General features: G+C 48.4%; 6 protein-coding genes across 6 annotated transcripts; 3 read left to right on the top strand and 3 right to left on the bottom strand.

Annotated features, from left to right (window-relative positions):
• Positions 1–52: 52 nt before the first annotated feature.
• DEU56DRAFT_819946 (uncharacterized protein) lies at positions 53–303 on the bottom strand. The gene is given in 2 exon segments (XM_041354052.1): positions 53–231; positions 243–303. 2 exon segments carry the CDS (start codon positions 290–292, stop codon positions 111–113), a joined length of 171 nt encoding a protein of 56 aa, XP_041205400.1. The 5' UTR covers positions 293–303; the 3' UTR covers positions 53–110.
• A 1,042-nt stretch (positions 304–1,345) lies between these two features.
• DEU56DRAFT_526402 (uncharacterized protein) lies at positions 1,346–2,649 on the top strand. The gene is made up of 6 exons (XM_041346638.1): positions 1,346–1,470; positions 1,529–1,800; positions 1,859–2,014; positions 2,069–2,203; positions 2,266–2,379; positions 2,427–2,649. The coding sequence occupies exons 2-6, from the start codon at positions 1,626–1,628 to the stop codon at positions 2,477–2,479; spliced, it is 633 nt and encodes a 210-aa protein (XP_041205399.1). The 5' UTR covers positions 1,346–1,470; positions 1,529–1,625; the 3' UTR covers positions 2,480–2,649.
• Positions 2,641–3,298, bottom strand: DEU56DRAFT_982667 (uncharacterized protein; the record flags this gene model as incomplete). Its single annotated transcript, XM_041359905.1, has 4 exons — positions 2,641–2,815; positions 2,868–2,935; positions 2,993–3,103; positions 3,164–3,298. The coding sequence occupies 4 exons, from the start codon at positions 3,296–3,298 to the stop codon at positions 2,641–2,643; spliced, it is 489 nt and encodes a 162-aa protein (XP_041205398.1).
• Positions 3,299–5,194: 1,896 nt separating this feature from the next.
• DEU56DRAFT_915646 (uncharacterized protein) lies at positions 5,195–5,878 on the top strand (the record flags this gene model as incomplete). Its single annotated transcript, XM_041357769.1, has 5 exons — positions 5,195–5,332; positions 5,394–5,498; positions 5,558–5,634; positions 5,701–5,764; positions 5,816–5,878. The coding sequence occupies 5 exons, from the start codon at positions 5,195–5,197 to the stop codon at positions 5,876–5,878; spliced, it is 447 nt and encodes a 148-aa protein (XP_041205397.1).
• Positions 5,879–7,472: 1,594 nt separating this feature from the next.
• DEU56DRAFT_819928 (uncharacterized protein) lies at positions 7,473–8,603 on the top strand. The gene has a single exon (XM_041354051.1). The coding sequence runs from the start codon at positions 7,653–7,655 to the stop codon at positions 8,445–8,447; it is 795 nt and encodes a 264-aa protein (XP_041205396.1). The 5' UTR covers positions 7,473–7,652; the 3' UTR covers positions 8,448–8,603.
• A 17,149-nt stretch (positions 8,604–25,752) lies between these two features.
• Positions 25,753–26,431, bottom strand: DEU56DRAFT_758559 (uncharacterized protein; the record flags this gene model as incomplete). The annotated part of the gene is made up of 4 exons (XM_041350245.1): positions 25,753–25,830; positions 25,938–26,149; positions 26,192–26,315; positions 26,393–26,431. 4 exons carry the CDS (start codon positions 26,429–26,431, stop codon positions 25,753–25,755), a joined length of 453 nt encoding a protein of 150 aa, XP_041205395.1.
• Between the last annotated feature and the right edge of the window lie 953 nt (positions 26,432–27,384).

Genomic DNA, 27,384 nt, shown 5'->3' with positions numbered 1-27,384 from the left:
AATAAACGAGGCGACGGATTGCAGAATACCTGCATAAACTTGCGACGCTGGGTGTCACCTATGCCACGATCTCTGGTGGATACCAGCATGATGACAGCTACATGCGTGCCTTACAAATGTACGAGTGAGGTTATGATCATGAATAAGCCTGAAAAACTTGCCTGTCCGATCCGTTCAACGACGAAGTCCTGTGTCTGGGAGCTTGCAGCGACCAATAACAATATTAATAATGTTCATCGCTGAGTGTCAGGATCCCGGCGTGCAGTGCAAGACATAGATATCGTCGATCCATTGCAGGGCGTGACCGTGTCGATTCTTCAACTCACTCAGGGAATTGCCGAGCTGCCGGTCAGCAGTGAGTGTGTTGGTTTGTAGTCGAGCTCGTGCTTTACTGAAAGAATAAATATCCCCTGTTTAAAGTTTTGAGAGGGAGGCGTTGATTGTAACGTCTTCATAATAAGAACGTGGAGGGGCGAGGATGAAAAACGTGCAAGCCGGGAAGACATAACTGTTGGCATCATCCGAAATAACACTCACCACATTTTTCTTTCTGGCTGTCCCACCCACCAGCGCATCATGATAAAACGGCGCGCGCAGCAGCTGAATCAGCAGGTAAGTATGCCCCTCCCAAAAAGTGGTAGCTTTCGTTCTTTGAGACCCACTCAGGTGCCTTGCGAGTTGAACATGGAAGCAGGGATCAAAAGGTACAAGCCATGGAGGGCGACGACGCGTCAGATGAAAACGAGAACTTGAACGAAGCCGCGTATCGTTGGGGTGAGGAATGACGGCCGGGTAATGGATATCGATGGTTGGTTCGGGTTTTTCAACGAATCTTGATGGTTAATCGAACTCGTTTGATTTGGACTCCAACTTGAATGTATGGTAGCGCGAAGTCAGGAGCTATTTGTGTCTATTTGCACCACTCCCTGATGGTATTTGTTGCTGTTGATAAATTCATCACATTGTCATTCACTCGCTTGCAACGACATGCAAAACCTTTCACGAGCCCACAGTCGATTTGCTTTGGGCTGAAAACATCCTCAAAATAAATACTTGTAAAGTTCTTTCTATCCGCTACGCCGAGTGCAACCTATGGTCGTTCATCTGAATTTCAAATATATCGCGACTTCATTTGTTGCTTTGCAGCAGATTCCCTGCCCTTGCTACAGTGTTCGTTCGTGTAAGCGGCTTGTTGCGTTGTGTTGCCCACCTCTCGACTGGGCAGCATGCAAGCACATATCAAACCTCCCTACCCTCCTCACAGTGGAAATTAGCGAGCCCGAGGCCTCTCGATCATTCGACCGGGACATCATCAATTTCGCACCTTTCTTCAACCTCATAGTTCTTTTTTTCTATGTAGACACGACTGCATACACCATCGCAGTTATTCAACACTAAGAACTCCCCTCGCTACAAGAGTTTGTGATGAATATCGGTGTTTTACCTTGGGCAGAGGCCCGTCAACTTTTCGTGTGTTGTCCAAAACCGAACCTCAAACACCTTGACATAATCTCACATAGCCGAACAGTTGGGGTGCAGCTCTTTGACAGCTATCACACAATTCTTTTGTTTCACGCAGCTCCGCACCCTGCAGCTCGACTTTCGTCATCGCTGCTTCAACCTTGATGATAACCTTCTTTTGGCAGCCATGTCAAGTTGGCCAGTGGACGAGGAGACGGTCCCTACCGTCACATATCGCGGACTGTTCGCAGCGCCCCCTCGATGTCCCTAGTGGGGGCGACGGCACTGCTAGGCTGTGTACCGAGGCGATATCAACTGATACATTGCACAATATCAAAAGTCAGTCCCGACTACTCGTACTTCTTCCCGTTCTTCGGCTCATTGAGCATCCAAATAGCACACCTGCGACTGGCCTCCTCTCCGGTGAACCATTATCTGAGCCCGAGGTCCATCATTTTGCGCATCACACCTCCCATGTGCGCTCATTGGTCATCTTTTCATGAGCATTTTCACCTTTACTCGGTCCTTCCCTTCGAGACATGCGTATTCCCAGGTCTGCTGTAGCCTGTCATTAACGTTTATGGTCGACCGTTCTCAAAATACATAGGTTTCTGTCACGGACTGATGTTTGTGGAGTTCAAATATGCTAATCAGCCTTGGTGCCATCACGGATATCAGAAAGATCTCTCGACGGCTACTCCTAGTACCCGAAACGGCACGACGACTCTAGCAGCTGGACCTGGTGAGCATTGGCAAAGTCATTCGTATACTAGCTGAATGTTGAGCAAAGCCGCCGATTTTGAGCTAGACCGAAGCAATGCTACTCATTGATGTGCAACACGGAAGCAGACACAAGACGACGTAGTGCATATATGTGGAGACAACAAAACTCTACCCAACGAACACTTCTGCAAGGTGGTGAGTCTAGCGACAGCCACACCTTTGTAGATTCTCATTTTTGACAGGCACTTCCAAACAATGTAATTCTCGAGTTTTACCTTCGGAACACATTGCCTGAGAGTGAGACGAGGAATCGGGAAAGGATAGGTAGGAACGCTAGTAAAGTCAAAAACATTCGGCACCGCTTTACATGCTGCATTTGCGTAAACTGATGGTACAACAATTATCCTATTTCAGAAACAAAACAAATACATGTCGCGAGTATCTGCATCCCAGTGCTTATTCTGCGGGTAAAAATTTCCAGCTCTGGGATGGCATGATGCCCTGAATGCTGATCACGATCTGCGCTAGGTTAAGCAGAAACACTTTACGAAAAAGGAGAGGTGCACACACCGGCTCGCCTGTGTCTCGGAGGTGCCAAGTGTACCGACCGTCATGACCGGTCACGCCGATACTGCGACACCTGAGCTTGAGCACGAAGATTTAAAGGGATGATCTTCGCTTACGTGTAACCCTCGCTAGCCTGGTCGAGGAACCAGGACTGCGAGCCGTCGATGGAGTAGATAGGTTGGAACTGCAGATTGTGTCAGATGTCTAAGGAGCAATCTTAATTTTACAACAGACTGCCTACGTCTTTGATGGCTTTCACGCCCAATGTGTCGTTATCCTTCTCCTGAGTAAGAGTGCAATAGAACTGAGAGAGACCACTAGCATCTGACTGGTTGACTTCGGTCAGGCGCCACTACATACTCTTGTCGTAAGCTCTCAGGGTACAGGATGATCAGAAGGTTCTTCAGCTTACTTTCCGGGATTTCTCTATTGGCGGGCCGTTGATGGTATCTCCGCGAAGTACGTCTTCGCCGCTGCGGATGGTGGCGTAACAATCCGGCTTGCTAGAATTTTGGAGGTAATAGAGGCCATCTTTAGGATAAGTCATACCGGTGGATGATGCAGAGATGGTAAGAATTTGGTTTGATAGAATGATGGACTTAGTGGTCTTGATTTCCCTACCTTTATACCCATGATTCAGACCCAGCAATCCAATCCCTACTGAGACCCTGATCACTCAGACGCTGGTTCAGTGTGTGTCCGCTTCGTAGCTCGGATCTCTCAATTTTTTGAACCTGCTTGTGCTTTATTTGTTTCCGCATCAGTCTTGTTTTCCTGTGATTTGGGGGCTGAAGCTCGGCGGAGTGCCTTACTAGGCCCTGTCTGAGTCGACAGACGTTCAAATCTTAATTTTTGTTCCTTTCGCCGCGGCGCTCTGAAATTGATAGGGGCTACAATTGCTACCATTCTCTCCGCAGAGGCTAACCTCTTTCTCACTCTCTTTCTATCCGTGTTTATTGTCCGCTGGGGCGTAACCCTTTGGCAGACAGTACGTCAGTATCGTTCGAGGCTGAGTCTCTCCGGCTTTGATCACAGGCCCGTGTACCTTTCGCGTTTCCAATTGGACGACCTGGGCATTGCAAATCACAACCTGGAGATGCTAAGAACATTGCAAATCTGCGCTTCGTCTATTTCCCTTTACAGCCGATTCCTTCAACATGCCATTTACAAGCTATAGGGCACCACACTGGCTATGTATGCGAGCAGCGAGGCAAAAAAAAATGGCAGTTGAATGTAATACCGGTCAGTATGTAATGATATGGATGGTTAGTACGAGTCAATAAGGCGGGCGAGGTGAGTAGTAGTTTGGCGCCGTGGATATCGAGGGCTATTTTGTGGTTGTTTCTGACAGTTATGCAACAGCGCACAAATGACTTGCTCAGTCTTTGTCCAAAGCAAATCGTCGACGACTAACTCACAGCCTTTCTCGTCACGAGGGACTTGGTGTTTGCGTCTTGTGATTGACTCGGACGCCTTCCAACAGTATCTTGAACCGCCGCAAACTTTTCAGGCTTGTGTGCATTGTAACTCCGAGTCCGAGTGCTCACGAGGAAATAGAGTGAGGCTCGAAGTCGGTGGTTCGCAGATGGCGGCTGTACTAAGCTACGAATATGGATCCTACGATCGATCTACGTACGATATATCATATAGCTCGATGTTCGGATCCGAATAGCCAACAGGCCGTGACATTATTTAAAATGCTCTTACAACCCTCCTTCAAGTTATGATTTGCGAATTGCAATGCCCGAGTCATCCAATAGGCTGTAGGCAACGCGAAAGGTACCCCGGGCCCGTGGTTAACTTTGAAGCCAGAAAGAAGCCTCAAACACGAGAAACATGCTGTACTTACTGTGCACCATTGGTTACGCCAGTGGGCAACTAGCACTAGTGAAAAAGAGGAGGAGTTAATTGAATGGTAGCAATAATTGCAACCCCTGTCAATTAGAGGCGCCAAGATGAAAGGAACAAATAATGAAATGTCGAGCCCCAAGGCACAGGGAGACATGACCGATGCGGAAACGAACACAGGACAAGGATGTTCAAAAACTTGAGAGATATGATCAGTGAGGACAAACTAAACAGTGTCTAAGAGAAGGGATTGTAGTAGGGTAGCAAAGAAACCACGACTGCTAGCTCTTAAGTCGTGGTGTGGTACAACACACAGAAGATGTTTCGCAACACGCGTCTAGTCTAAGTCTCCCATAGTCAGACTAGTCAGAATGAAGACACGAAATTAGGGGCTACACCCAAACCCCAGCTGACGCCCTCTGAATCGCGACTCGAGCAGGGATGCACTCATTGCCGATTAGTCGCATTTGGGTGACTGCGTACTGAAGACTCATTCTCGGTATAAAAGCTCAGCGTTCCCCTACTTTTCCTTTAGCAATTCCTCGTCTCACTCTCAAAGTACTTAACCTACACAAACAGTCATCCTATACAAACAATGGGTTTTCCTACCGACGGACTCTATATGATCAGAAACACCGGCAGAAACCTCATGCTTGATCTGTACAACAACAATGCAGTTGAAGGCAACCCGATCAATGGCTGGACCGACAATGGTAACCTGCAGGCTCAAAGGGTACTTATCCACATTCGTATACCCGCTTGATGAAGTTCTCTAATACACGTCTCATACGTAGTGGATCGTTAGGAATCAAAACCACCCAGGGTCCCAGCACAAAACCATCAGCATTCAGTCCAACAATGCCGGGAACCACGGCAATGGATTTTTCACTGCGAAACAGGTAGGCTGGGTTGGGGTTCATTACTTGATTTACTTGGTGGTTGACGCGGACGTGGGCAGGACTCGGGTGAACGAGTCCGGTACACCAGGATTGCGTGTCTTGTTGACCTTGTTGGACGCACGAACAATACGTTTACGTGAGAATCCGCAGTGCTCAGTAGTTGGACCTACTTATGCTAAATCAACGACCCTCATGTATACAGCATGAGCTTCACTCGCGGGAACGCGGATCTGGTGCTCGCCATTCCGAGTGGATCGGAGTACGATGTACGTCAGCGGATCTTTTTTTCGAGCCCTTTTGCTGAACATATTCAATAGGTGAAACTCGAGAATTACCATGCCGGAAGTGCCCGTCAACAGTGGGAATTTACCAAGGTGTAACTGTCGCCAGGCTCACCATGTTGCAATTGGTCGCTTTTCTCTTCGTTATTGTCTGCTGTTTGCCTTTGCCATTGTATGCCTTGACCGTTTGTTTCGATTATTATCATGACTTGATACGTGTACCTATTCAGGTTGTACAAATTGTAGTCTCGAGGCCGCGTTGGAATAATGATGCACTGACCTTTGAGTGTGTTGCAATTTTTGTCCATGACCGGCATTGTGCTATTCAACACTTGGGACGCAAGATAGCCTGCAGTTCGCTCACTGGGGAAGCGTTACTAGCAGGACAGCCCTTGTGCTATTTCAATTCGAGGAGCTGAATACATCGATATTGCAGAACAGCAAACAGTCAATTACTGAAGGCTATCCAGCGCCGGGCTCTGGATTGGGGGCTGGACGACATCTGGCGGCAATACGTGCGAGAAGAGATTGCAAAGTTCATCAATTTGTCTCGTTCTCGAGTTAATGTCCTGATTCGTGGGTGACATCGCGGCATTGCCAGTTATTCTGGAGCAGAGATTCCCCAGATATATCACGAAGGAGCAGAGGGAACCATCGAAAAGCACGGGTGCATCCCGGTAAAGGACCTGAGAAACTCCAGAGGGCTGGCGGAGGACAGAACGAGGAGGATGTGAGTTAGTTCTAAGAGACTTGCATTGACTCACCTGAAATTTTTTACAAGGGCACGCTGCGAAAATCAAGGACTGGTATATTGGCCGACCTAATACGTTTATTGTGAAGAAACAAAACTTTGGTCAAGAGATTGTTGTGCAACAGGGTTTATCACTGTATCGAAATTTGACTAGTCATTTGGGTGGCCAAGTTCATAAAATGATTGGTTGGCACCCGGTGCAAAGTGGTTATTTGGATATGTTTGTGCAATTTGCGACATGTATATTTAGCCTAGTATACACACGCAACTCACAATGCACAAAGACTAGTATGTATATTCCATCAACCACGATTCGACGTACATCTAATGCACCAGGCACTTCTGGTTACTGAAGTCCTCTTGGATATTTTCAGGCATCTGGATCAAAATACAGGCCCTGCTAGGAAACATCCCTTAATGCGCTTGCCAGGACATGCAAAACGTTCCACGAGCCCGCAATGGATTTGCTTTGGGCTAAGCTAGAGGAGGTGACACCACTGCTAGGATGTGTACCGAGGCTACATAAACTGATATATCGTAGTGGTTCAAGGGTCAGTCCGGACTACTCGTGCTTCTTCCCGTTCATTTGCTCACCGAGCATCCAAATAGCACCCCTGGGACTGGTCCCACTCCGTCGAACCATTATCTGAGCCCGAGGCCCGTCAATTTTTGCGTCACGCCGCCCGTGTGCGCTCATTGGTCGTATCATTATTCTTCGAGCAATTTCACCTTTACTCAGCCCTTCCCCTCGAGACATGCGTGTTCCCAGGTCTGCTATCATTATCCTTCATGGCCGAACGTCCTCAAAATAAATATTTGTATCTCTTTCTGTCCCCTACGCTGCGCAGTTGTGCCCTATCATACGTTCATCCGGATTTGAAATCCATCGTGACCCATTGTCCTGCTTTAGAGCACTTATGCATCTCGGACCGGGCTCGCAGCACAGCAGATGAGCTGGTTTTGCTGTCTGACAGTATCCGTTTATGCAAGCGGCTTGTAACTCTGTCAGGTCCACCACTCGATTGGGCAGCATGGAAGCACCTCTCCAACCTCCCCAGCCTACACACAGTATGGACTGACAGACTATCATACAGTGCTCCTAGTTGGCCATTAGAACGGGATATGGTCAAGTTCGCGCCTTTCATCAACGTCACGCGTCTTTCTTTCCGCGCAAAAACGGCTTCGCATACTATTGCAGTCATGCAACACTCGGAATTTCCTTCCCTAAAAAACCTTTTTATCCATGTTGAAGTTTTGCCTTTGGCAGAGGCTGAGCAACTCCTTTGTGCGCTGTCCCAGTGCAAAGCAACGCAGACCTTTGAACAACTTTCCATATCCTCTAGTGGCCCAAGACTTCAGGAGCCCTTAGACAACTCTTTGACAGCGGTTCCATATTTCCTTCCTTTCAGGCAGCTCCGAACCCTCTATCTCCGGCTTCATTTCTGCACTCACCTTGACAACGACCGTCTTTTGGAAGCCATATCAAGTTGGCCACACATCCGCAGTTTGCAATTGGTGGACCCAGAGATGCCACCTGCCATTACATTCCGCGGATTATTTGCAGCGCTTCGTCTACGTCCCCACTTGCATACGCTGAGCATATCAATGGATGCCATAAATATCGATATTGATCCTAAAGCCGAGTCATTTCAATATCCCGCCCTACAAAACTTGAACGTGACTTGTTCTGAGATAGCGGATGCTGAAGCTGTCGCTCGCATCATCTTCTCCGCGTTCCCTCGCATCGTCCGGGTCAGCAATTGGGGTGTTGGGATGCGCTTTTGGAAGCTGTGGGATGAGGTCAATGAACATCTCAATGTTTTGAATGGCCGCAATGTCACGGAGCAGGTGTCTCAGTGGGACGAGTCTGAGGAGGAGACGGATGAGCCCGAGGGGGAGACGGACGGGCGTTTGTGAAGTTTTCTGGAGTTATCCGAGTCTATCGTGTGCCAAAAACGCGCCATGTTTCACCGGTGCGCTCAAGTACATGGCAATTAATGTACTCGTGTTAATTTGTATCATCTGTCGTATCGTTGTATTGTGCATCGGGGGTCGAGAGTACTTGGGAGGAAGACAACAAATGGTTTTATTGCTGTAGCAGCTTGACGGAAATGATGGACTACTTAATGTCACGTCGAAAATTCTGAGAAATAGCGCGTGCAGCGATCTTGAGTGTGATCTTCGGAGAATTATCCGAGTCTGTCCTCTTCCACAAACGCGCTGAAGCTTTACACCAATGAACGCGTCAAGCCAACCAAAAAGATCCAGACGTGGACGAGGATTTGGGAAGGTCAGGACGCACTCTCTACTCCCATGTTCTCTTACCAGATGAATCAGAGCCCTTGCATCAAGTCTTCAACACCGGGCCAACACACCATCGTCAGCGAGCATTTCAATTAGTGATTCCGAGGTCGAAGACGGCGATCGCTTTCAGTCTGAACTACAGCGGAAAATAAAAGCATTTCTAAGGCAGAAGATTCACGATCCATGACGCTCCGTCTCAGAGTGTTTAGCGTTCCACATATGGATAGAGCACATCTCAGAGATGACTGAACTTCGAGCCTGAGGGTGCGTGAGCAGCGTGCAGAGTATAGCGAACATTACGCATACTAGCAAACGACATCAGTTAAGTTAAGAATCTCACTTGTCGTGTTACTGATCTGATTCCCAGTACCAAAATCCACCTCTTCAACTTACAAATGAAATGGAATTGGTCAAAGTGAAACTCCTTCCTTCGGTTGCCCGTACACGTGAAGGATGGTGAATGTATATTTCGCCGGCCATACCAGGCTGATTGTCACACCCAAAAGGGCTGTCGAGGTCTTCGTTGTCGGGTATCCACCTGTGACTCCCACGTAAGCACTGTAGTTATAGGTGATAATGCACGTGTGTCGCACCTGTAAGATCAGGCGGATATAGTGATGTGCATGGCCCGGCTTCAAGCCGTGGGCCGAGCCAAGCCGGGCCAAATTAGGCCGGGCCAAGCCAGGCCAAACTGACGGCCTGACCAGGGCTTTGGCCCGGCTTGGAATTCTGAAAAGCCAAAGCCGACGGCCTGAGCCGCGGCTCCTAGCCTCTACCATCGACAACGACAATGAACATTTTGACACCAAATTTTGGTATATAATTTGGTTCGTAATAAGTTATAACACATGAACAAACGAGGACCAACACACACAACTTACAAGTCGGTCTGTGCTTCAACCAATTCAGCTCTTGTGATCCGCGTGGTCAATACAACTCAATGTCACATTACAATTACTAATTACTGCTTGCGCCAGTCTTACCTTGATAGTTTTTACAACGTTGCCGCACAAATTCGGAATGGTCTGCTTGGCTAGGTTGAATGGACTCGTGCCAAATTGAATCAAGTTGAACAACCCCAGCGGGGCCCGTGTACCAGCCGTCGCACACATCCAGCCTCGAATCTTCCAAAACCCTGCAACCTTTGATCTTGAGAGCGCGACTTTTGCTTCTCAGGCTTGTAATTCACACTTTTGCTTACAATAGACGGGCGTTGGCAGGTCTTCACTGATCAATCAGGCATTCGGAGTGGACAAAGCGGTAGGCTGCTCATCATCTTAAACACAGTAAGTCGCTGATGTTATCTCCATAGTTCACTTCGCATGAAAAGCCGGGCGAAGCTAACATCGAAGAAGAGGATAACATCAAAATAGTCCAAGATTTTATCGAACATAGGATATCCAAGCCTGCTCTTGTTAAGACCGTGTTCAACGGGTCGGACCGGAGGGGCTTAGCTTCAGCTCGTGCGCTGCACTCTTTACCCGAGTACGTGCCCCTAATTTACAGGGGGTTGGATATCGTTGGCCGAAGGGTATAGACGGGCCGGACGAGAGAGAGAAGACTACCCGAGACTTCGTCCGGGTAGAAACTAACAAGGTACAGACTACCCGAAGGTAGAGGCGGAGGTATTTAGCCTTAGGGATATAATCCCGAGGCTCGGAGGATCGGACTAGGGTAATAATCCCAAGAGCCGAAAGGACACGAGGTTTGAACAGAGTCTAAGTTAATATTCGAACTGAGGAAATACCACGGGTTACAAAGGGTTTATATACTGTAGTGTATCCGACGGGTTTCCGGCCGAAGCGCAGTCTTCGGATCAGAGGGCTATGTAGAAAATGTACTAACGGATATGAACCGCTGCGGACGATCGAGAATGGAGCCGGAGATTAAATGAAACAGGGGGGACAAGTTAAATGAAAGGGAAATGAATAGACTAACGGACGGATCAGAATGAACCCGGACATTAACTGTCAGGATGATCCGGACACATAGGGGCAGAAAGAAGCCTATACAAATGGGGACTCAGGGAAATGAATTCTAGAACGGACCCGAGGAATCGGGTGGATCGGACCGGACGAGAAGCCTCATGTATGGGATATGACAGTATCCCCCCATTAAGGCCGAGCCCACGAGGCCGAGGCCGGATCTCCGATCCGATGATAAGAGCGCGAGAACGGATCCGGATTTTTAGCGAAAAATTGATAAAGGGTTGAGGGTCTTTGATGGGACGCCATTCCCTTTGATTCTTACCACCCACCAACTCCACTATCATGTCCCAGACCCCATCCGACTCTACCTCGGCTACCAATGCCCGGCTTGCGGCCATCCGGGCCCGGCTAAACGCAGCGCAGCAAGAGCTGGCCCAGGAGGAAGAGAGAGTACTCGCGGAAATGGAAGCCGAGCGAAAGCGTTTGGAGGAGGAGAAGCTGAAGGAGGAGGAGAGGCTGAAGGAGGAGGAGAGATTAAGGGAGGAGCAGAAGAAGAAGGACATAGAGGAGACCCGGAAGAGGCTTGCTGAGAAGTCCGCTTCGTCCGGGCCTGCAGTGAGTAGCGTATTTCGTCGGCCGATGTTTTTTGTCTGATGGACATAGGTTTCTGTTGGCTTTAAGGACGTCGGACGACCCTGTAAGCCCTGCTCCGATAAGAAGCGGGCCTGCGTTTACTCGGGCGTGTCTGCCACGGGCCGGGTGAGTGGACTTCTTTCGTCCGGATGTGAGTTTTACTGATGTTTTGAAGCCGGTCAACGCGTGTGACCACTGTCGCACTGCGAAGATGAAGTGCCATGGTGGGGCGCCACCCGCCCGGACGGATACTGACAAGGGCAAGGGTAAGAAGCGGCCCTGTGCTGCGGGGACTCCGTCTCCTAAGGGTAAGGCAAAGAGGCGTCAGAGGAGTCCGGTTCCTTCGGACGACTCTGTTGAGATCGTCCCCGGCCCCTTGCCCAGCATCATCGGCGAGGAGCTGGAATTCCAGGAGTATGACGACCAGGCCTGGGTGGCGGCTGTCAATGACATGGTCACAGAGTTGGCCCGGACCAACAGTCTTCTCGAGAGGACCGTTGAAGCGGCCGAAAGTAGCACGGGTGCCATCGGCCGGCTCCTGGAACAACAGAGGGTCTTCCAGGCCCTCTTTCTGACTGAGATGAGGATGTTTTTCCAGAGGGAGAGGGAGTTGGAGAAGGGGCCGGATACTGAGGAAGAGACTGAGGAGGGTGAGGAGGAAGGGTCCGGAGATGAGGCTGAAATGGAGGAGTAGGGTGGTCCGGATGGTCCGGATGTTTCTTCCCTATGTACAATGTATCTTTTTCTTCGTCTTTTTACTGTACAACAATAGGACCCGGCTTGTCCGGATATGCTGAATGAAAGTCTTGTACGAGTTCGGACGCGTTTCCAAGTTCAGTAGCGAGGATCCACGATGTTTCTTCGTCCGTCCCCTGATAACCGGCCCACCTAACTAAGTAAAGTAGTTGACACGTCCGTCTTCTACGGTCGATTTTGGTATCAAGGATTTCAGAGATCTCGTATTCCGGTTCCCCGTCGACTGAGACGGGTGGGGGAGGTGGTTGGATTCGGTTAGGGATGGTGTTCGGGGTTGCGGGTTCGAGTTGGGAAACATGGAAGACGGGATGTACGGATCGCATTGCGTCCAGGAGACGGATTGTGAAGGAATGGGTGCCCGGGCGGGCGATAATATCGAAGGGTCCGAGGTTCTTTTCGGATAGTTTCTTCGACGGACGGGTGGAGCGGAAGTACTTGGCTTTGACGAAGACTTGTTGTCCGACCTGGAGATCCGGTGCGGGCTTACGTCTAGCGTCGGCCGGGCCTTGATATCGATCCTGCGCATAAGACATCTCATCCCGAAGGAATTGATGGAGCTCATCGAGGTCAATGGCGTATTCTCGGGCCCGGGCGGATGAGAGGTCTCGTTCTGGATGTATGGATATGTTCGGGTGATAACCCTTATTCGCGAAGAAGGGGGAAACACCCGTGGTAGCACTAGGAGCATTGTTGTATGCGAACTCTGCCAAGGGCAAGAGCTCGGACCAGTTGTCTTGCTGGTAATTACAGTAGATCCGGAGGTATTGCTCAAGGGTTTGATTGGCGCGCTCGGTCTGACCTGTCGCCTTCTGGGTGATAACCGGAGGTGAAATGCAAGGTCATGTCCAGTGCTTTGCCGAGGGATCGGAAGAAGTGGGAGACAAACTTCCGTGCCTCGGTCGGAGGTGACATGGGATGGAACTCCGTGCTTGGAAAACACGTGGAGGAGGAATAGCTGAGCGAGGTCCGGGGAGGTTATGGTGTCGTAGGTCGGGATGAATATGGACTGCTTGGATAAGCGGTCTATGACGACTAGGATGGCGGTAAATCCGGCGGAGGATGGAAGTTGTTCGATGAAGTCCATGGATATGGAATTCCACGGCTTCTCGGGGATGGGGAGTTGTTTGAGTAGGCCGTAGGGCTTATGTCTAGGGACTTTAGCCCGAGAACACGTAGTGCAGGACTTAACATAATCCTTGACATAGGCACGTACTCCCGGCCAAGTATACTCCCGACGGATTAGCTCTAGGGTCCGGTTCTGACCGAAGTGACCCGATAGGGGGTGATCATGGGTGTTCCGTAGGACCCGTAAACGGAGGTCATTGGACTCGGGAACGAATATGCGATTATCGCAACGGAGGAAACCCTGATTATCTACGGTCCATCTCGGATCCGAAGGCTCAGGAAGATGGCTGGAAAGCGATAGGATCTTCGGGCAGAGCTGATAGGATGTCCGCTCGGAGTTGATCTATGTCCATTAATACGGCCGCACCTAGTACCGGGATGGCTAAAGTGGTGGCTCGTAGGGACGAAGCGATCTGTTCCGTAGCGAATACAGGGCGGAAAGTTGTGTGGATTAATCTGAGCGTAGTCCTTATCCCCCTCTTTGGGGTAGACGTCCCAACAGGCGAGTGAGGGAGTCCGGCTTAACACCCAGTTTCCCGGGACGGAAACGAATGACAAGGTTGAATTGGTGGAGGAATTCCGACCAGCGAGCTTGCCGGTGCGAAAGGAGTTTAGTAGTAGCGAAGTATTCAAGGTTTTTGTGGTCCGTGACAACATCTATTGGCTCGGCCGAGCCCTCAAGGTAATGTCTCCAGGACCGAAATGCTTCGTAGATGGCGAGGAGTTCTTTGTCGTGGGTGTCGTAATTGAGCTCGGGAGCCGTTAAAGTCCTGGAATAGAATGCAACCGGACGAAGTTCCGTGTCCGGGCAAATGATGGAAAGTATTCCAGCGATAGCATAGTCCGAGGCATCTGTCTCCACAACAATTGGGACATCGGGCATCCAGTGCGTGAGCACCGGGGCCGACGTAAAGGCGGTTTTGAGGGTGGTGAAGGCCGTCCGGCATTTATCAGAGAAATCCCATGGGGCATCTTTCCGAGTCAGCCGGGTGAGAGGTACAACAATGTCCGAGTAATTAAAGATAAACCGTCGGTAGAAATTGGCAAACCCGAGGAAGGACTGAATGTCCTTTACCTTCCGGGGCTCGGGCCAGTCGATGATGGATTGGATCTTTTCGGATGACATGGTCAGGCCGGTGGGGGAAAGTAGGTAGCCGAGGTATTCAACCGAGTCGGAGTGGAATTCGCACTTCTCCGGTTTGGCATATAGGCGATGCTTACGGAGCCGACGAAGGACTTCAAGGACATGTTGCTTATGGGATGCGAGGTCGTGAGAATAGATAAGGATGTCATCGAGGTATACAATGACGTAGACATCTAGTAAGTCGGCAAAGATAGTGTTGACAAAACGTTGGAAAGCCGCCGGGGCATTAGTGAGTCCCTCGGGCATAACCAACCACTCATAGGACCCGTAACGGGTCCGGAAAGCGGTTTTCCACTCATCACCTTCCGCCATGCGGACGAGGTGATAGGCCGAGCGCAGGTCGATTTTGGTGTAGACTTTTGCACGGCTCGGAGAGTCTAGGAGGTCGGCTATGAGGGGAAGTGGGTAGCGGTCTTTCTTGGTGATTTTATTGAGGCCTCGGAAATCCACACAGAGCCGAAGTGATCCATCCTTCTTTTTGACAAAAAGGACCGGAGCTCCGTGCGGGGAGGAGGAGGAGCGGAGGAGACCGGTTGCAATGTTCTCATCAAGGAACTTGCGGAGAGCTACCAGCTCAACCGGGGAAAGGGAATATATGGTACCGATGGGTGGGGCAGAGCCGTCCTCTAAATCGATCTTTAGGTCGTATGGCCGGTGAGGAGGAAGTTGGCTGGCTTTGCCTTTGTCGAAAACGTCCGCAAACTCATGATATTCCTCGGGGATCCCGGACATGTTTGGGGGATCTGAGGAGAGTGATGCGGAGCGCAAATCAACACCGGTCGGACGGAGGTAGATGCTGAACTGGACCGCCCCCTCTAGTTTACAGGCCCGACAAAAGGCTACTGCATTGACAAGAGATATATGTGGCGCGGTTTTATCAGTAGATGGGTCCAGGGTAGTTGGTAGAGAGATATCCGGATGAACCGGAGATGGTGACGTCGGAGGAGGTGTTGGCATTCCATGTGGAATCGTACGGAACTCGATGCTGCCCTTAACCCAGTCAATCAACGAATTGTGTCGGGAGAGCCAGCTATATCCAAGAACGATTAAACAGGATGAATCCAACGGAGTTACATAAAATGTATCGGAGGTAACTACACCAGATGTAAATCGGATTGGTAGATCTATAGCTTCAGTAATAGTAGCATTAGAAGTACCGTCAAAAAGATGGAGCGAGAGTGGAGGAATGGCATAGGTACTAAGTCCGTGCTTACGGACGAAGCTGGTTTCAATAAAACAATGCGAGGACCCACAATCTATTAAGGCCGGAAAAGTGGCAATGTTCGGATATGCGGATATGGATACGGATGGACGGAGTGATGATGGGTTAGTGAGTGCGACAGCGTTGAGTCGTAACTCCAGTGCGCGGGTTGAGTCAATGCGACCCTCATCCCGCGCGGAGTCAGGAGGGTCACGGACTAGTTTTTTGCCTCAACAGGGGCCTCGGGAATTACATCCGGGGCCACTGTAGTTGCACGGCCTTTGGCAGCGCACGAGGTCGACTTGGAGCAGTCCCGGGCCGTATGGCCGGGTCCACCACAGAAGAGGCAGAGCCTCATGTCCATGCGCCTCTGGTGCTCCTCCGATGTCAGCTTTCCGTCCTTGCCCAACTTCGAGGACAAGTCCGGTTGCTGTGAAGAGGTGGAGGGCTTGGAGGGTTTACTTCCGGACGAAGTTGTCTGGTCAGTAGCGGGTGTGAAGGATCGGGTAGGAGGTACGTATGGTTTTGTAGGAGGCGCGGATGTGGATGGCTTAACCTCGCGGGAGGTCTAGCCTTTGCGTTCCCAGTATTGGGCGTCGATGGACTGGGATAAGGATCTGAAATCAGCGAGGGTTGTAGGTTTACCCTGATGACAAATCTCGTCCTTGATGCGGGCCGGAAGTCCGTTGTAGAACTGACGGCGTAAAGATCCGTCGCCCCAACCGCGGACCTGGGAAGCGAGTCGTTGAAACTCTACTACGTATTTATTGATGTGCTGACCCTCGCACATAACGAGTTGTTCGAGCTGCATTTCTGCATCCCCGACCGGGTCATGAGGACCAAAATTGGTCTGGAGTTCCAACATAAACTCGGCATAGTCATCCATCCAATCCGGGTGATTGTTAGTTGCACCGGACAGGAGGTCAGGCTCAAAATACTCCAGGGCCATGCCCTTCAAGTAGGACTGGGCGAAGTTGACTTTAGCCCGGTCTGTGCGGAAGGAGCGGACCTTGTTCTGGAAGTTGAGTTCGCATTGGACAAAGAATGCGCGGAGTTTGCGAGGCTCGGACCCGTCGAAAGTATCGGGTTCCCGAACCTTGACTTTGGAATCTTCGGATGGGGATTTCCACGTAGTGCGGGCAAGGTTCTCAATGGCTTCAGAGAAGCGGAGGAAGATGCGATCAGTGGGGGTTAGCCCATCGTCTTCATCCTCTGGGGGCCCATCAAATGGGTTGTCCCCATCGTCGCCCGGCGGATCTGAATCACCACCGTCGTCCGGCCCCTGTGGGTCGGATGGTCCGGGGGTGCTTGGGCGAGTAGGGGTTTCTGGGTGCGGGCGGTTTATGAGTTGCGAGATGCTTTCAGTAGGTGTTCTTAGTACGCTTGTACGACGACAAGTAAAGCCTGTGAAGTTCTCTGCGTCGGATGCAGCATTGCGTCGGCTGGCTAAAAAGCCGGACGCCGCAAGGTTTGTTCTGGCTGTCTGAGTGGGAGCCATTGATGATAAGTATACTCGGTAAAGTGTGAGTTCGAATATACTGTTAAGACCGTGTCCAACGGGTCGGACCGGAGGGGCTTAGCTTCAGCTTGTGCGCTGCGCTCTTTACCCGAGTACGTGCCCCTAATTTACAGGGGGTTAGATATCGTCGGCCGAAGGGTATAGACGGGCAGGACGAGAGAGAGAGGGGTATGGACAGGCTGGACGAAAGAGGGAAGACTACCCGAGACTTTGTCCGGGTAGAAACTAACAAGGTATAGACTACCCGAAGGTAGAGGCAGAGGTATTTAGCCTTAGGGATATAATTCCGAGGCTCGGAGGATTGGACTAGGATAATAATCCTAAGAGCTGAGAGGACACGAGGATTGAACAGAGTCTAAGTTAATATTCGAACTGAGGAAATACTACGGGTTACAAAGGGTTTATATACTGTAGTGTATCCGACAGGTTTCCGGCCGAAGCGCAGTCTTCGGATCAGAGGGCTATGTAGAAAATGTACTAACGGATATGAACTGCTGTGGACGATCGAGAATGGAGCCGGAGATTAAATGAAACAGGGGGGACAAGTTAAATGAAAGGGAAATGAATAGACTAACGGATGGATCAGAATGAACCCGGATATTAACTGTCAGAAGGATCCGGGCGTATAGGGGCATCAAGAAGCATATACAAATGGGGACACGGGGAAATGAATTCTAGAATGGACCCGAGAGAACGGACGGACCAGACCGGACAAGAAGCTTCAGGTACAGAATATGACAGTACCCTTTCTACCGAGCATGCTTGTATCATCATTTTTAGGTGTTGCATGCTATGTACATTGTATGCTATAATAGACCTAGTACAATGTCATATTGATTAACATTACCAACATAACTTCTGCAACTTTGGTGACTTTGGTGACTTTGATGACCCCTGCAACTTCTTGAACTTTTGCGGCTTCAGTTTTTCAGTGACTTACATAACTTGGTCTGAAAGAGGCCACTGTGAGGGACCTTCTTCTCTTTATCCCCAAAGCTTGGCATTGTAATAATTGGCAAGTGGGAGTGTTATGGGGTGATATACTGTGCTATGGGTTGCTCAGTGGTGCAATGGAGTCTGTGGGTATATATTGTGTTGTGGGTTACAACTGCAACCCAAGCTTTTCCCTGACGGGCCAAGCAAGGTCAACACTGGTGATGCTGCCTATACATAGTATAATATTTGTGTAGGAACTTTCTAAGAAATAACTTCTGGCCCTCTGATCTGATTATGCTGGCTTCTATTAAATCATTCAAGTCTTGCAACCTACTCTACAACACAGCATAATGTCCTCAGCCTCATGCATAGATTGACTTCTATGATGCTTGTGCCGACTGCGACAGCTGAAACTACTTCAAGCCTTGGCCCGATTGGACAATTGACTCTGATGTTTGGAGAATCAGACTAGCCTTCAGTACTTCTCTAAAATGTTGTTGTCATCACTGTTGCGTCTTGCTTGACTCATTCTGAGTTTGAGGACCTGCAGTAACTCTGTCAGATAATTTCCAGATCCCTTCTGAATCATTCACTGTCAAAATTATAGTCTCTGAAGTACCTGATATTGAAGTACTTGACCTTGCAGTAACTGTAAGTCGTTTTCGTTTGATGTGATATGAATAATGACTTACTGCATTCTTCACCTCTAAAGCAACAACTCGTGTGCCTGCATTGGATGCTTTGTGACAAAGACATCCTCAATTTCAAAACTAAAAACTGTGAGTCGGTTAGTGTGTGTTGATGCAGTGACTAAATCAGGATCATACCACCAGGGTGCAATTCAGGATTTGGTCTCGATCTTGGTGCTTGGGATGCTGGGGGTTTTGACGATGCTAGGGATGGTTCTGGGGGGTTTGATGATGCTGGGGGCAATGCAGCATACTGCAGAATGAAATGTGGGAGGGGCAGGCCATGCTGTCCAGTTGGAGAATGCAGTGGCACATAATGCGGTACTAGGGGCGGGCCATGCTGCATGAAAGGTTGTTGGTGATGTAGTGGCAGTTGTGGATAGTGATAAGCAGCATACAAATGCTGCATATTGGGTGTGTTGTGAATATTGCCTGCACCAGATTGACTGGGAGGAGTACTTGACATTGTCAGAAAGATGGGCTTCAACCTCATTTATCGGGAGGGCCCCTATAGTTTTTTTTTTGCAGTATTACACCATAATAATTTGACATTATCAGCACACCTGTAGCACACCATCGGGGCAAAAAATTGTCACCATATTTTCTAAGTCAATTGTGCTGTTGAGTGTCAAGCGCACGGGCCATGTTTGATCATGTGTGTCAAGCGTGCACGGACCATGTTTGATTATACATATATACCCATCTAGTTACAACCATGGAACTGCACATTTATTCTAACAATGCCATCACCTGTAACTCCTCCAAGTGCTTGTCTTGCCCTCCCCAATTGTCCTACTTCTCCCTCCAAGGCATCCTTTTCTTACAGGATAATGGTGGGCAACAAGATTTCAGATGACACGCTGAAAGTGTGTGCCGAGCTATTCAGCTCTAACTATGGTATATGGGGTGAACAAGCAGCTACGATTTCAAAGCATACTGTAGCTGGTAAGTAATCAAGCTTGGATCTTTGGTGATCACTGATTCTTGCCTTTACAATTTGTGTTCTCCATTGATGGCATCTTGGCCATTTCAACGGCTGCATCAAGTCATCAGACCTTAGCAGCTGGGTCATCTGTTGGGGCCGCTGCCTCAATCAGATGTGTGATTAACTGAAGAACATTGTCGACCAAGTGAACCCGAGCCCATGCCCTGATCAACCAAGCTTGTAACTTCTCCAATCAAACAGTGGTGAGAAAGAACACAGCTTTGTTCATGCCATCCAATTCATTGCTGAGAAATGTGACTGCCACCTTGATGAAATCATCAAGTTGGCCTTGCAGTCTGTCGCGCTGCTGAGCCATGGCTAACCTTTGGGTACCATCTAACAGGTCAGTGCTGGATTAAGTGGTCAATAAACCCACAAGCCCTTGTATATTGTATGTACAGTGCTTATGAGATGTACGTATTGTATGTATAAGTAAAGCAAATCAAGCTATCTATAGGTCGGCACTACTTACCTTTGTACATGTTAATCTCACCAACTTCCTTTTTCAGCATACCAAGGGCCATCTCAACAATGGAGATCAAGCCAGGCAGCACTTGAATTCTCCCTGATAATTAGGCATCCTGTTCCTCACTCTCTGTGTCTTCCTCCACCGCTTCCTCTTGTGACTGCTGCTAAGGAGGACATATGGGCTAATTGTGTTTGAGGGGCTGGCAACCGGCTGAGGTGTTGGCAAGACTGTAGACTTGGCCTAGGAGTGACTATTCAAAAGATGACAAAAGCCAAACGATGTTGTTGACTTTCTATAGTTTCTGAAATGCTTGAGAGTCTAGTTCCACAACATATTAGTTAACAACCGCTGTCCTGTGTGCCTAATGGTTGAGGAGAGAGAGAGGGAAAATTTGTCCCCTACAAGTTTCATCATGGCATTGTTATGATCATGGCTCCAGAGGGACCATGCCATATTATTGGTCAAATTACCTGTATTCACACTCAGCACTCCAAGCAGTTACAGTTTTTGTCTGCAATAGGCACTAATGAAGCTTTGAGATCGGCACGCCATTGTCTTCAATATTGACATGCAACGACTCTACTCCATGAGCTAGCTGTTTTCACAATGCAGAATACGCTCAAGAAGGAGAGTCTAATTGGCCCTCTGTCGGCAGAAAGAGGGTTGACTGCGATAGGAGTGTTAGTTCATAGTATAATGCAAGATGGAAGACATACTTGGACCACCATTGCTCTCACCTCCTATGAAGAATTTGAAGCATAATTAGACAGTAGGTTTAGGCATGTACCGCTTTCTTGGCTTGATGTGTCTGTCCTCGAGTGGAGACCATGGAATGGGAGGCAAGGTAAAAATGAGTATGGGGCCCAAAGGTGAATAATGGTTTTAATAGGATATTGATTCCTTTGTTCAATCCATGCTGTCCTGAATTCCATTTTTGGAAGGCATATTATTCATCTCTACAGTACACTTTATATCCTTTTTATGGTCTCTATATGTACATATTCATTACCTATATTTTCCTGACCATTCACTCACTTTCCTGACCTCCCTAGGACTTGTCTAGGTTAAATTATTCCTTACCTTTGTGTTGTGGCTTGTCTGTTTATATTTGTTTACCATACATCACCCATATACCAGAGTCCAGTGCTACCTGCCTCTTCAGCAACTTACTCTGGACTCTAGGCACTGTATACCTTTACAATACTTGAATACATTGGCAACTTACTCTGGACTCTAGTCCTGATCATCTTTGGTCACTCAGGAGCCTCTAGAAGTGGTCCATTCACTTCCCATTATAACAGCAAGTTCATTGCTGTTGTGCCTGTGGGGGTTCCATTTATGCACCGATACTCATTGCTGGGCTCAGGCTCCAGGTATTCATCAAATTAATGGTTGGCACTACCCACACGGACGTAGCAAACATGTTGTGATCACCTCACAAAGGTATGTTTCCACATTCTTCAGCATAAAATGATGAAACTAAGACACATGCTTCAACTCCCATTTGGTCACTATTCCACAACTTGCAATGCAGTTGTCATATTCTGTACCTGAAGCTTCTTGTCCGGTCTGGTCCGTCCGTTCTCTCGGGTCCATTCTAGAATTCATTTCCCCGTGTCCCCATTTGTATATGCTTCTTGATGCCCCTATACGCCCGGATCCTTCTGACAGTTAATATCCGGGTTCATTCTGATCCATCCGTTAGTCTATTCATTTCCCTTTCATTTAACTTGTCCCCCCTGTTTCATTTAATCTCCGGCTCCATTCTCGATCGTCCACAGCAGTTCATATCCGTTAGTACATTTTCTACATAGCCCTCTGATCCGAAGACTGCGCTTCGGCCGGAAACCTGTCGGATACACTACAGTATATAAACCCTTTGTAACCCGTAGTATTTCCTCAGTTCGAATATTAACTTAGACTCTGTTCAATCCTCGTGTCCTCTCAGCTCTTAGGATTATTATCCTAGTCCAATCCTCCGAGCCTCGGAATTATATCCCTAAGGCTAAATACCTCCGCCTCTACCTTCGGGTAGTCTATACCTTGTTAGTTACTACCCGGACAAAGTCTCGGGTAGTCTTCCCTCTTTCGTCCAGCCTGTCCATACCCCTCTCTCTCTCGTCCGGCCTGTCTATACCCTTCGGCCGACGATATCTAACCCCCTGTAAATTAGGGGCACGTACTCGGGTAAAGAGCGCAGCGCACAAGCTGAAGCTAAGCCCCTCCGGTCCGACCCATTGAACACGGTCTTAACAGGTACAGAGACTCTTTGAGTTGTTTGATAATATCAATACTAGTAAGTATTGTAAATTTGATGTTGAAATGTGATGATATGTGAAATTTTCTGACCTCTGTCCGTCAAATGAAGCTTGTGTTTGACTGTCGTGTGTACAAGGCCCCTTCCTAGTACTGATTTCTTTTCAAATTCTGATGTCCGCCACCTCAAAATTTGCAGAAGTAAGACCACTGCTCGTTCACTATATTGTAAATGATGCTCACTTAGCTACTGTGACTGTAGAAGTCTGCGGCATTGCCCACTGGCGGAACAAATCTCATTATATGAAACTCAAGTTCATTCCCCATTCCAAGCAGAATCTCCAGCAGAAAGAACTGGATAATTACCCTCTAATCTGGCACACTTGTCTCAGTGTGCCTACGGTGTTTGAGCACAGGCATTGCATGGATTGGTCATACCTGGTCCTAGAAGATGTGGGCCCTGATCTCAGCACTCTTCGATCAGGACAGTTGTTGATTAAAACTGTTGTGGGTACAACAAATCTGCTGAAGAGCAGAAAGTGGGCGTCGGGTCTTGCTGCCTAGCTGGTATGTCAAGGTAGACAGTGTAAGAACCTAAAGGGTTTCTGAACTAGGCTCAAGGCTCAGAGAGAGAGGATAAGAGAACTGCATTCAAAGTCACACCAGATGATAGTAAGGGTAAGACCAACATGATTATGTAAGCAGTCCAAATGCCAACATAAGCAAAGTAGATAGGGGTAAAATAAGCTTAACCAGAAACTGGTTCCTACACCATGGTAAGGATTATTTGGGGCATAGTCACAGCTACTTGATCTCACTAATATATCTACTCATCCATTATATAAGTAGGTCTTGTGCCTTGAGGAAATTCACGACTTAGGCCACATCCATGCCGATGTCAAGCCAGCAAATCTCTGTTATTCTGAATGTAGGATTTATGGAGTAAGTGCAATTGATTTCGAGCAGCTTCAGCACTATCCAACTCCTGGGTGAGCCACAGTATGTACCCTACTGGGTGACTTCCTGCGCACTTTGTGGAGAGAGTGGGTCACTCCTTATGGTCCTTATACCTCCCTAAGTTAAATCCAACAGGGTTGTCACGAAAAGATGATCTCCAGTCTCTTGCTTACATCATGATTTATTTTATTTCAGGCTCATTACCCTAGAGCGCCTGCTCTAAGTCTGTAACCCAACAGATGAGCATCAAAGAAGGGATGTCAACAGCTGCACTTTGTGGCAGTCTGCCCTCCTCATGCCAAGTTTTTGCCTAGCACTACATAGCACTGAGCCTTGAAGATGAGCCAGATTATGCATTAATGGGGACGTGCATGGAACTGCTGTGGATGGATGTCTGCATTATAGATCAGTAACAGTACAATCATCCATCCCCAACTCATGGATTTTCACTGCCTGTTTTATTCACATGCTATATGTACATGATATGTGGATACTCGACACACTTTCAGTCATAGAAATACATTTGAACAATGTTACATGCAATTTGTCTTTTGCTTGTCGTTTTGGATCATTTTGCTACTCATTCCTCCAATTTTTCTTCTTTTACTGTCATGATTCTGATATCCCCAGAAATGCCCAAGCTGCGTAATCAAAGAGCCCATCTTTAATTACATAATTTCCCACTACTGCCTGATATTCTTAGGCTGTGCTAATTCTGCTATGGGTCTTACCCAGCCGAATACCTTAGTTTATTCCCTCTATCCTTACATCATACTCATGTTGAGAGCATCAATCACGAGCCCATTCAGTGAATTCACCTGTCTGAGATGGACAGCCGAGGGTGACAATGTACCAATAGAGATGGGCCAGCCCATGTGGGCCCATGGCAATAATTGTACCATGATAGATGAGTGGGCCAAGGGTGGTGTGTACCTGATGCAATCAGATGGGCCGGTGGTATATAGGCAAAGGCATCAGGTGAGCAGCACGTGTAGATTTGATTTTTGATTGGAGCTACATGGTTTTTTGGGGATGGGGATTCAGCTGATCACCATTTCCGCTCAAGAAGGCAAATGGTGCAATCAACCCGTGGAGAAAGCTTCCTTGGATTCCCTAAAGGTGAAAGGTGAGGTTCACCTTGTCGACCAAGAACATGAGAGTTCCAAGCTGCAGCCCATTGACCACTTTGACGGGGTCAAAGTACCGAAGTCATCAATTAGCATTACCAGAAGGGACAAACTGCAAAGCAAGACCATGATCTACGGAAACAGAACTGAAGAATGAAGGAACAGACTCAGACTGGTACTGGTGAAAGATTGACTGGATTATGTAAGCAGTAAGAGTGCCAACACAAAGCAGGTAAAGTATCAATTGTGAGGCAAATTTAGGCTATGTAAGTACGTCAAGCTTTATCTAATTTGTAATAATTTCCAATAGATAGACAACCCAAAACCTTAAAAGCAAAATTAATGCATATCAAGAATGTGTTTGGTGGGCCTATTAAAACACCCAGTGCTCTGGATGGAGAATCTGCATGCCCGCCTGCTTTGCAGACATCCTGCCAGGGTCTGTGACCCACCTTGCCCTTCTGCATCTGTGTTTGTGGACCTCGACAGATTTTCCAGCTTATCCCATGTCAGCAACATCCTTTCACCCTCTACAACCACAATACATCCTACTGTCACCCCTTGCACTCCCACCACCCCAATCATGACTTTCCACATAACAAGCATTCCCCACCACTGTCCCCGCAACCCTGGCAGAAATCATACCTCGAGTCACCTCCCCAGTTGGTGCCATCAGGGGTCATGGCAACTGCAATGGTAAGCAAGCACCTCTCATCGCATGTGACGTGCTAACCACAATCAGGCCCTGTGGGATTACATGTTTGAAATCGTGCAATATAACACAGCAGGGCGGAAAATGATCAGGCACCTTCCCACCCCCCTATCCAAATGTCATGTCGTGACAGATGCCTGCTTATGCTGATGGCGGAGGAGAGATGCAATGAGCTATTCCAGCTATTGGATAAAGTGAACGAAATGGAGCAACTTTTAGGATTGGAGCACCTCCAAGAGAGTGCATTGAGTCCTGCCCCCGACGGTCAGTGTAGTGCATTGAGTCCCGTAGCCACATAGCTGTTACAGTGCCTCTCGGCGGACAACATACCACAATGTGAATTTAAGTGCTGCCCACCTATCCGTTTACAAGTATTGTTCGGTTTTCCTGGAGAAGAGAAGTGAAGAAATGAGTGTCTCTACAAAATGCTGATAAAAGTGTGACATACTCAACTGTAAGGACCTTGATGACCAGCAGGACTTCAGTAGTCTGCTTTTTTCAAGTACTTGGAGTTCTTACACGCCCAGTGGACCACATTTACTTCTGAATCATACTTTCTCTATACATTGTATACAAAAAATAGCATGTACGTAGGAAGGATGGACATAGCTCGCAAAGTAAAATTAGAATATCATTGGGACAAGGATGTGATGTATCCAAGCTAACCGAACTGAGGGCATCGTCACTATCCTCAGGATCTAGCCTACGTTTCTTGCTAGTTGGTGTGACTTGCACCCACACTGGCGTCAGGATCTGCAAGACACATAGCAACTTCATGTATGTGTAATGTTTAGTTGGCTTCTTGCTTGGTTGTAGTTTTTGCAGTGCGGCCACGTCTTGATCAGGCCAACTGGATGACTGAGGTGCTTGTTGTAAATCTTGATGACATACATGGTCATGTAAGTGCAGGACCTTCATACCTATCTCCTTCTTGTACGCAGGCAACTCCAGCACAAAGCCTTGGAGGGCATCTATCATCATTTGATGTCCAGCCGTGTGTACATGCTCTTCCCCCTTTTCGGCCAAAGCATCCTTCAATGCCATCTGTATTCGCCACATAGTACAGTAACTTATACCCGTAGTAGACGGACAGCTAAGGGTGACAATGTAGCAATACAGACGGGCCAGCCCATGTTGGCCCATGGTAGTAATTGTACCATGCTAGACGAGTGGGCTGAAGGGTGGTGTGTACCTGTTGTAAACGGATGGGCCGGTAGTATATAGTGTAGATGGTAGTATAGGAATGGACTATATAGGCTATCTATGTGAATAGCAATGAATACAGTGCACTATGGAGATGAGTGGGCCGGTACATAATATGTGCAATGGATGACGAGTGGGCCAGGGAGATGGGTGCGATGGGGATGAGTGGGCTGGTACATACTATGTGCAATGGTTCACGAGTGGGCCGATGGATGGGGTGGGATATGTGAGGTGTAATACCCTATCTGGTGCATACATTGTAGACTAACGGGTCGGGGCTGCATGGTGTAGCGGTACCATCGCCTGCTTACCTGGGTTCGATCGCTTGCCGACTGTGATCATTGCACAGCCACAAGATAACAGAACACTCCTTCACTCAACCACATTCGGAAGTGCGGGTAGTCCAGCAGGATAACCGATACCGGGAACTGACGGTGGCGTGCAGAGTGGGGGCCCGCACGTCCGGGAATGGGCAACCTGAGAGCTATCTAAGTACCAATTTCGGCCCTGCACTGAGGCACATCAGTGCTGTTGTTAGTCGGGTGGGAAAAATAGGAGGGTCTAGGGGTCATGTGGAGGGCGAGGGGTCACATGATTTCGCCACTTATCCTTGAAAGAAATATGTTGAAGGGTTGCACGAGAAATGGGGGAGGGGTGTACAGACTCGTCACACCCCCGGCAGACGAAGAAGAAGAATAAAAGAAGAAACAGAACCCATATATATTATCACCTTTAGCTGGCCTTACCCGTTCTCGCTCCAAGCCTGGACCAATGTCTTACACCACCTGACGCATAGAAGAACACAAATACATTAGAGTAAATATTGTGCATGTACTGTCTACCATAGGGCAATGCCCCAACAGACAATAAACAATGATTAAAAAAAAAAAAACTAACGGGAGACGAGTGG

Source organism: Suillus clintonianus (assembly GCF_016758775.1).
Source record: "Suillus clintonianus strain FC179 chromosome Unknown DEU56scaffold_71, whole genome shotgun sequence".
Taxonomy (NCBI): Eukaryota; Fungi; Basidiomycota; class Agaricomycetes; order Boletales; family Suillaceae; genus Suillus; species Suillus clintonianus.
Note: the sequence above shows the minus strand (reverse complement) of the source record. Positions and strands in the feature narration are given on the sequence as shown.

What these genes read in the sequence shown, in the direction of transcription:
- DEU56DRAFT_526402 (XM_041346638.1), top strand. Translation starts at nt 1,626, where the DNA reads ATGATAACCTTCTTTTGGCAGCCATGTCAAGTTGGCCAGTGGACGAGG. An exon ending in CGAGACATGCGTATTCCCAG is followed by an intron (nt 2,015 to 2,068) that starts GTCTGCTGTAGC and finishes CAAAATACATAG; the next exon opens with GTTTCTGTCACGGACTGATG. An exon ending in GACTCTAGCAGCTGGACCTG is followed by an intron (nt 2,204 to 2,265) that starts GTGAGCATTGGC and finishes GCCGATTTTGAG; the next exon opens with CTAGACCGAAGCAATGCTAC.
- DEU56DRAFT_819946 (XM_041354052.1), bottom strand. Translation starts at nt 292, where the DNA reads ATGGATCGACGATATCTATGTCTTGCACTGCACGCCGGGATCCTGACA.
- DEU56DRAFT_819928 (XM_041354051.1), top strand. Translation starts at nt 7,653, where the DNA reads ATGGTCAAGTTCGCGCCTTTCATCAACGTCACGCGTCTTTCTTTCCGC.